This window comes from Eumetopias jubatus, unplaced genomic scaffold (genome assembly GCF_037043125.1).
Source record: "Eumetopias jubatus isolate StellerSeaLion01/CBP00866 unplaced genomic scaffold, mEumJub1_p1.0 scaffold_1, whole genome shotgun sequence".
In the NCBI taxonomy this organism is placed as follows: domain Eukaryota; kingdom Metazoa; phylum Chordata; class Mammalia; order Carnivora; family Otariidae; genus Eumetopias; species Eumetopias jubatus.
This window is the reverse complement of record NW_028274807.1, coordinates 6,750,557-6,760,663: the sequence shown is the minus strand read 5'-3', so window position 1 is coordinate 6,760,663 and position 10,107 is coordinate 6,750,557. Positions and strand designations below refer to the sequence as shown.

General features: G+C 40.0%; 1 protein-coding gene across 1 annotated transcript in view; it reads right to left on the bottom strand.

Moving 5' to 3' along the window:
- Positions 1-1,548: 1,548 nt before the first annotated feature.
- BRWD1 (bromodomain and WD repeat domain containing 1) overlaps positions 1,549-10,107 on the bottom strand; it is a 111,653-nt gene continuing 103,094 nt past the window's right edge. Inside the window, exon 41 of the mRNA XM_028095609.2 lies at positions 1,549-9,276. Coding sequence (XP_027951410.1) covers positions 8,114-9,276 — 1,163 coding nt within the window. The 3' untranslated portion in view covers positions 1,549-8,113. The remainder of the gene's footprint in view (positions 9,277-10,107) is intronic.

The window sequence follows — 10,107 nt, the reverse complement described above, 5'->3', positions numbered from 1 at the left end:
TGCACCTGAACTTCTGCCGCTAAAGTTAGGACTTACCTGTTGGCAATCTAGCCTTGCAGCCATTAAGTCAAGCTATCTAAAACTTTTAAAGGTACACAAGCCTTGCTGGAGGGTGAGTTTGTGGGACCCCACCTCGTGTGCATTCAGCAGTTGGTAAGAACAGGCTAGAGACCACTGAAATACTCACACTCCCCATCTGGACTCTCTCTCCCACTCTATCCCTTTCACCACTAAGGATGAGAAAATAAGGACTCATTTTTGTCAGCTCTCAAGTAATGCTATTATTTTATTGCAGTGAAACTCCCAACCACCCAACCTTCCTAGTTCTTCCTTTAGGAACGGAGAGGTTTGCCCTTCTGCCACCAAGCACAAATGACCACAGGTGAAAATGGGGTTCTGTTGATTGACAGGTTCATTAATAGAATGAGAACTGAGGAAAAGTCTTCTGCTCTCAAAATGAAAGCCCTTCAGATTTTACCCTCAGTCTGTGAAACTCACTTCATAGATGTGCTTGTGCTTTCTCCGATACCTGTTAGAGTTCTCCCAGAAGAGGTTAGAACTACTGTACTAAAAGCAACTCCCCCAAAATGCATCAGTCCCTTTTGCCAATTACGTGACTTGTATACTTTTCCAGTGAAATTCTATTTCTAAAGGTAACATGGTTTGTTCAGTGTTAAGTCCCCAGGCATTGCAAAAATGGCATTTTCAACGGCTAAGTTCATCATCACGGACTGCTGGGCAGCACAGCCTCCCCTGCCTGGCCGGGCTCTGTGCGGTCACTCCCACAAGCAGCAGAGACCATGAGAAAGCGCGTGGCCTACAGTGTTTTCAGAAGGGCCTTTTCTCAGGAATGTTTAAAATTACCAACTAATGTGTCTGCAAAGCAATCCTAGATCCAAAGTGAATCTTCAGCACATTAAATCAATGTTAGGCAAATACTAGAATGTGAATAGGCTACAACAAACGTTCTTGTAAATATATAACAAAATTAAGGTGAAATCTGGCCTACGCAGGATGAAGACAACCAGCATCGCTCAACTACTTCCATTTGCATGTTGAAACCACACTAAAAGTAGATAACCAGTTCATTCCCAACAACATAATCAGTTGATAGTACAGATAAAAACCTAGCACGACTAAACACTTCTGTGGCACAAAAGGACTTAAGTGGCAGCAACTAATTCCTTTTTGATATACTGATGAAATTTAGGAGCCCAGTAAATACAAGCTCATTTTAATAAATGCTTATTTGTAATCCAAAATAAGGGGAAACAAGATTCTACAAAAGAAACTCTAAGTAGGCTTTTTAAAAAGTACTTTAAGAAAATCTGCACTTCAAATATGTAACTGTTGGGGGTGGATAACGGAGTCAGTTCTACTGCGTACAGCCACTCCAACTTGATGAAGCTGTAACTCTATAGTCTTAGGCCTACAACGGGAACGTCACAGAATAAAGAGGCAAGCACTCAGGAAGACAGAAGAGTGTGGGAAATTAAAATAATAATGCATACATGTAAGTCAGTGTTAATTTTATTACTGAGAACTTGGTAAATTATAAAGTGCTTTATTCTCCTTGAGAAAACTACAAACAGTTTTTAGAAATATATACAGGATCAAGTCCAATTTGTATGTTGGGGTACAAGCTGAAAACTTTTGGAGGACACTGCTCTAACAATACATTTGTGATAGCGTCACTGAATACTAACAGGTCAGTACCATCCCCCAAGTCCTCCTGCCCCAGATGGTCTTGGTCAGTCAGGTGATTTGGAGCAGTCAATGCCAGCTTGAGGCATCACTGCTCTCCTATTTGGATATGGCAAAAACCTCGTTCCTAGAGTAGAACTTCACATCTGCAGCAGTACCCCCATCACAGTTCAGCGAGATGGCCACTTTAAATTGTATCACTGTGTGCTTTAAGATGGTCTGTGTTGAATAGAAGGAACTTGGATGTAGACATTACAGTTTTGATTCAAAGCAATTATCTCTAGTTTCTCTACTTTAAGGACTAATCATATTCCAATTATAATACTTAATACAAAACTGTTTTCCCAGATCCAAAATAAACTTCACATCATTGCCATAGAAGCATGAAAATTTTCAATCTCATCAGCACTTTACTTGTGGAGTATGAAAAACAAATCTGAGAATGGAAAAAGATGGAAGCATGTCTGAATCAGAATGAAAATGTACTAGCCTATTTCACATACTTCTGAAGTACTGACATTATTGGTTGCTGTGGCTGGTGGTAAATCCAAAGAGGGGAAACCTTTCAGTTGCAAATCACAGTAACCTCTCTCGAGCAAGGCTTTCATCAGAGCTAGGAGAGATGCCTTCTTTCTTGTCTGCCCTTCACTGAGAAGCAACAAAATGATCAAAACTCAGGAAACAAAACATCATTTATCACTGATATTCATTCCTCCCAAAGCACAAGTTTCCAAAAAGATCCCATACACCAGAAAGTCTGTGTTTTCTGTAACTCCCCGAGCTGAACACCTTTCTGTTTTCTGGGGGAGTTGGTTAACACTGAGAAGTGAGCTTCTACAGTATGGCCACCTCAGGTCTGGAGATTGTCAGAAGTAACTCCAGAATCAAGAGCTGTTCTTCACTAGCATGGTCACTTTTATTGTTGAACAGATGAACTTAAGTTCCTCTATTTAAAGTCTTCAACACACTGTGACGGCACCACAGAATCCTGTTTGGCTTTGACAGCTAATGGAGCTCATCACTCTAAGGCTTTCTCTCATCCCCAGAAAACAGTTTAATTGGTAAGTCATGATTCTCAAAGACTTGTGATGACTACTACAGTATTTTTTTCTAAAAATCTGATAAAAGCTCTATGAAGTATGAATTCAGGGATCCTGTATCTGTTTACTGAACTTTTTAAATTTAAATTTTTGTTAACATACAGTGCAATATTGGTTTCTGGGTTTAATGAACTTCTTGAGAGAGATCTCAGAGCATTTTAAACTGTTGGGCAGGGTAAGGTATCAGAAATCAACCCTGGTTTTCAATCTACTTTATTACTTCCCTAATGAAAAGCAGCAGGGCACAGACAATCCAAGGACAACCCCCTCTCGGGCCCATCTTTCAACTCCCTTCAGCCCACACGACAGGGTGTGGCCCTGCATTCCGCCTGCATGAGAAAGAAATCACAAATGGACAGTGGTTTGAGAGAGAAAAATGAGCTGTTTAAGAGTAAAAATGAGTTGCAAGGGAAATCGACTGCCTATTGCAGACCTTACAGAATTAATCAGCTAGAAGGCTTGAAGCAGTTTAAAAAAAAAAAAATGTTAGGATAACATTAAATTTATCATACTCTATTTTAGTTAGTAATTGACTTAAAAAAGTAAATTAAAACTGGTTCCTAGATGACAACTGAGAGTCGTGAGATGTGGTAATGAGTTAATTTAGAAAAGTTTGAGAGATCTTGTGTGGGAGTGGAAAATTAAAGATTTGCCTTTTTGTCCGGCTCCAGTGAAATGGTTAGAATTTCACAGGTGAACTGAATGTGTGCATCCAGTCTGAGGACTAAGTATGGATCAACACCTAGAAAATTACCTTCAATATATTAAAAATGAAGGATTGTTTTAACATTTAACCACAGATCAAAAAAGGTAATAACTTCTAAATAATATTCCTGTAGGCCAGGCTGGCTGCTCCAATCCATGCAAACTGTAACTGGTCATCTCATTTCAGTTAGGTCAGTCAGAATGCCTCTTTGGGAGTTCAAATTCCATTAAAGGTTTTAATAAATGACAAAACTTACCTTAAAAACTAAAGCATGACCAGAAAATATGCTCAAACACTGATAATTCAACGAAACGCTCAGTCGTGACAAATAGATAGGCTATAGTTACTTACATGCTACCAAAGACAGAGCCTGCAGATCTGTAAGACCCCAATGTTGTAATTGTCCCCATCCAACCTCCCTACATCAGATCCATACAAGCAATCCTTAAGGAGACACCAAGTAAAAGTCTTGATATTTTTCCACCAAATTCACAACGTATTAAGGAACCAGCTTGGCAGATTATTAGTGACTAGTAAAAATCTCTCCAACTTTGAGAATTCCCACGTACCATTCAGCAACATCTATAATTTAAGAAAATAGCTACAAAAATCTTAATTAAAAAGTGAGAAAAGACAACACAGCCCTCACCATTATTGTCTTTACACTTTAATCCTCTCCATTAATTCACAACTTTTGAGCTACCAAGTGGTATTAGCACTTGCTAATCTAGTTGTTGGACTAGATTTTTCCCAGTGTTCCATTTTCTCCCTAGCGTTGACAAATTTTACTTGGTTTGGTCTTTGTTCCCAAATACTAGAATCAGACAGTCTTTAAACAGTGACGTTGCAAGTTTCTTACAGTTTCTGCTTTATTACATCCTGTTATCCACAGCAGAAGTTGAGAGATGGACTTACATAATAACGGAGAATTCTCCCGCAGTGAGGGTGCTGTGTCGCACTACATCACACCAGAAAATAACTCAACTACAATTTCCATACAACGTAAGACACTGAAGTGTTTGTGGACAACTCCGAGATGCCGAATAAAGGAAACATGCTGACTTAACATGGATGAAAAGGACGGAGCTGGTATTTCAGCTATAAAGGGCAAGTCAAACAGACCTGTTCTAGCCATTTAAAAGTTACTCAAAAAAACCAATACAACTGAGTAGAAAGGAAAACATTACTGTCAGCACCTTGAACAATGTTCTTGCATTCTGATACACAACCTCTCTTTTTTTTCAGGGGGCACAATCAAATTCAATGTGCACTGACGAGAGATTGAAGTCCTTTTCCATGTAGTTTTTAAAATGATACACTGAAATCAATAAACTGTCTTCTGATTATTCTCAAGAAAAAAAGGCTAGAAGAGGGGGAGGGAATGTAGTATGAACCCAAGGCTGGTCTAAGCACTGTTACCTAAGATGTCAGCAACCAATGGAGTGTGAAGATTTCGTGGCAAGTCTTATTCTTATTTTTGGACGGTAATACCTTCAAGATGGCATTTTTATTGGCTTGTTTCATACCTCCTTTTTCATTTGCAATTCTAGGTTTTGAAGTGCCTTTTCCCCAAACATAAGTTCTTTCTCCCCATTTTCGTATTATAAAATTAATTTGCTTTTTAGGTACAACTCTACTACTTAGAAGAAACTTCTGTGTTGTAACTTAGAAGCTGTGAGTAAATGCTTTATCGTTATTTCCAAATAATTACTAAATTGAGAAACGATTTAATCAGACGTTTTCCCCTGAAATAAAAAAGGGAGAATGACCGCCCTAAAAATTATCTGAAAATGGGATACACTTTCCCTTTTATTCAGAAGTTACTACACATTGTCAGTATACCCTTTTAAAGTAAGTCTGATATGACAAAAAAAAAGTTTTTAAACCTCACCTATTTCTTAAATGTTTGACATCTTTTTTCTTAATAGTCTTGCAAAGGAATCAAAACTCAAATCTAAATACCTCAGCCCTTTTTTTTCAACCATAAATGAGTAAAATCATTGGACTTTGGACATACACAACCACAGCAGTTTTTGTTGTTCATATACACCATTAAGTGACTTCAAGTGCAATGAAAAGCTATAGCACTTACTTCTGGATCAGTTCACATTCAATCTGCAAGCTTTTGTCTTTTTTCACAAGTAAATACAAACTGATCCCAAACACATTAAAGTACATCGTGCATTAAATCCCTGCGCATTTCGCATAAAGAGAAGTAGAAAAAAAGTCAAACATGTTCTAGTGCTCAATGTAAACATTTTGAACTATTATTTATTAATTTTCCTTAAAGTACTTAGGAGTGTGTGTCACATATTCAAAGTTAACCTTAGGAATAGCACCATGACCAAAAAAACCCATAAAAATGATTCTCACTACAATCCCTTAGTTTTACTTCAGAACTTGAGAAGCTACCATTGTCAACCACGCCTTCCAAGTCATGAGGCCAAATTCTTTTTTTTTTTTTTTCCCCCAGGTGAAACCAAAATACTGCTTTCTATACATAAAGGCCTAACAATTTTGGACAAAAAGAGAAATTAGTAATTGGTTGACCAGCCAATCTATGATCAGTTAATTCAGTCCAAAAGATAACAGTTCTACTGATGAAGCCTAAATGATCAAAGTCTCACATTACCAAAAGAATTTATGTATTTATGAACGTATTCTGTATTTGTATTTATGGATTTTTTTGGTACCTTTTTGCAGATGATGGTAAACATGGAGTTATAACCCTGAGAATAGATATAAAACAGAGAAGCTTTAGAAGAGTTTAAATAAATTAATGGATAGGACATCTATCACCACTGCTTAAAACAAGGAGAGTAAAGAACATCCCATTAATGTTTTCAGGTCAATAGTCAAGGACAATTCTCCTGAACTGCTTTCTCTACCAGATACTAAACATGAACTTTGATAAAAAGAGCTTCATAGTTCTAAAGTGGTGAAAGCTCTCTAAACAACCTAAGGAGGGGCAGGTCTAGCCCACCTACCTCAGTTGGTAATGTCCAAAAATACCCTTCCCCTTACATCAGAGTACAAAGTACCTTCTACCATGTCAAATGCGACAGATAACTGGAAAGTAACCACACTTAAGAACATTCCCTAACACCGACACCAGAGTCTGATGTTTTTTCCACACCTGCCACCTTCAGGATACACAGGAGCAAAGGGTTAATTTTGTCTGGAACCAAACACAGGGCCAATAAATAACAAAGGTGGGAGTACTGTAACATACTCCTTCGCTACAAAATATGTAAACCATTTGAATCAAGTCCATCTTCAGGCACAAACAAGCTAGGAATGGCCACCTACACTGTATGGAGTAGCACAACCTATCAAGCAAAAATATTTGGCTTGACAATAAGTGTACTTATTTGATGTATTCGATGATGTGATATTAGTTTCACTTTAAATGGATTCCAAAATTATTTTCCCACAACACAAGACAGTTTCTTAGATTTAAACTAGAAGTCACTAGTAAAGATACACTTAGTTGCCCCTGCAAAGAATGCCTGGGATTGCACATGGCAGCAGTAAGCTAAAACAAAGATATGGAGAATGACGTTTAACTATTTTCCTATATAGATGAGATCTGCGATTGCACTCTTAACAAAACTCAACTCTACAATCTCAATGGAAATGGGGGGAAACTACATATAATTTAAATACTCCCTTGGCCCTGTACACTCTATTAAAGAACACACTTTTCCTAAATCTAAGGCACACAAACTCCTCTATTTCACAGAGTAAGACTATGGAAGACCAAGATTTTGGTTAAATCCCTTACATAGAAACCAGGAGATCTTGGAAAGACAAATAATATAGCATTCTGTTAGTGCACAATTTAAAAGAAAATGCTAGGACTACGGTCGGGGCCTTAGAGGTTTAAAATATACAATCAAAACATTTTAAAAAATAATTTACCAGCACTTTATAAATTCAAGTTTATAAAATAAAAGTGATGATATTTTCCTTAAAAATAAAGAAAAAGAGAGGAAAGACCCAACAGCATTTGGAAAGAAACCATTTCAATGAAAATGACCAAATCTGGTATAATGCATTTTGCTCAAGTAGCCAGGGAAAGGGGGAAAAAAAAAAAAGTGGTAGGTACCTCACCTACTAATCATGGTTACACCTCCCATGATTGTAATGTCAGTATGCACATAATATTTATGAAGAATCTGTAAACATAGGCCACGTGAAATTGTTTGACTACAACAGGACAGGGGTTAGAAACTACCACCTCTTGACACGTTCAGAAAGTAACTGCATGACACTTGCTACCATGAAAGTAATGCTTATCGGTTTCGATAACCAGGATGTCTAGTGTTGAACAGATTTCAAATTCTTGCTATCGGTAGTTAAATACTGTCAAAGTAGATCTGCCCCCAAAATGAAGCATATTTTGGCACCTGTGCTGAGCGCTGCTACAAAGGCAAGCAAGTGCAAATAAAAATAACAGTCATGATTTAGTCACATTCATAACTTTTCATAGAAAAATATAAATATATTCCCTGAATTGTAGGACAAAAATAATTTCAACAGCCAACTTTCACCAGAAATTCCAGTCCATTTCCTCTTCCAACGAACTGGCGTTCCCTCAAGGTCATAAGGTGCAATCATCAAAATCTAACACATTTTCTAAGCTTCTGTCATCATCCCCATCGTGGTACCTCACGGTCCTTCTGCCCTGATTCCTTGTTTTTATTTTCGAACGTCGAAGGCCTCTCTTCGACTTTGCATAGTCCAAGTCCTCCCAGTCGTTATCGTCCGCACTCAGCCTCGGCCGCTTGCTCTGCCTCCGCCGCCTCGCGCCTCGAGATGCGGCGGCGGCACAAGCTTTACCTCTTCTTGTCGCTTTTGCTTTTCCTCTCGTTTTCCTCTTTTTGGTTTTCGCGTCACCGGCACAGTCCACATCTGATTCAGTCCCAGACGCCAACTCGGAGTCGGATTTGGGGCCGGAGTCGGCCCCCAGCTTGGAAGCGCCGCCGCCTTCAGCCGCCTGCCCGCGCTGGGGCTCAGGATGCGGCCTCTTCCGCTTCCCCTCCGCCTCGGCCGCCCCCGGCGCCTCCCGCAGCACTTTGGTCTTGCCGAACGGGGCCTTCCCGTAGGTCCTGAGCCTCCGGCCGTTCCACCTGCGCAGCCCGTAATTCAGGTCCTCCTCAAAGGCATTCTCTGCAGTAGCTTTCTGCACCAACGCGGATTCCGAAGAACATTTTCGACCCATCTCACCCCCTGGAATATGGCTTTTTGACTCTTCCTCTGAAGACCCAACCGAGGAATTCTTTGTGTTAGAAGGTGCAACATTTGTTCTGTGACTCCTGGTGTGCCTGCTCTTGGGTGCGGGACTGGGCATCCCTTCAGAGTCCGAGTCTCCGTTTAAAGACGGATGAATGCTTTTCGCACTGCCCTCGGAGCTGGCTGCGGGCGGCCTCCCTCGGCAAGCACACTGCTCATTTGGCACTTCACAGTTGACGTCTCCCTCGGAATCACTCGCCGCCGTCTTAGCTGGGGCACACGCAGAACGGAGGGGCTTCTGCCTTCCGCTTTTGCTTCTGGTGCATGCGCTGTCTAAACTGACATCTTCCACATCACTCGTGAGCTTCAGCTTACTGGCAGCAGAGGTTGCACGTCTTCGAGGAGTCCTGAGGAGACCTGTTCTGGCTTTTGAGGACTTCTTAACCACCTTTGAATTGCTGTCTGAGTCACTGGAACAGACCCTTTTCCTGGAAACTTTCCTGCTTTGTCCATGGTCTTGTGATGTAGAATCTAAAAATTAAAAATTAGGAGTATTCCTTTAATCTGTAAGAGTAATATGTGTAACGAAATTAAATGCCCAACATTTTCAACCACCGAAGTCTGGAATTCTTACTAACTTGGAAGGAGGATGGCAGTGAATGTTCGGGCTCTTAATGCCTAAGAACAGTGAGTGACCTTTTGTGCAGCCTCAGCACCAGTCACAAGCATAGCACATCCCCAGCACTTACACCCCGTGCCCTGCTTGCTATTTACATGCACAATACACTTGACACAAACATTTTATTTACATGAATACAGAATAACCTCTCTTTACCAATGCACTAGGGCATGCAAACTAATCACTGACCCTCAGCCTCCCTGAAACTTTTTTTCACTTCCCAAGTTCCAATCACACCAACACCTTTAATCTTAGCTTTAGCTGCCTCCTGCTCTTCAATATCTGTCATCAGCCCCCAAGGACCAAGAATAAATACAGCCTTAAATCAGCAAGTGATTTCACCCCTCTGTGCCCCAGAGTTACCATGAGTAAAGTGGACAATAATATCTAGCTCATAAAAGATAGGAAGACTTAACTAGTTAATATACATAAAGCATGGAGAACAATTTCCCTGACCCACAGAACAGCTCAGTGGCCATCCTGCTGGCTAGCTGCTGCTGTTACTCTTACTTACATATCCCTTTTCAAGTAAATAGTCCTACCCTTTTCTTTCCTCTTCTGAAACTGGCTAACACCACAGCTTATAAATGTGCTTGCCTCTGCTTTTCTGAAACCCACAGCCAATACAAGAAGTGAAATCTTACTAAAAATAGCTGTTAAGGTCAAGATTGCCTGTTATGTGA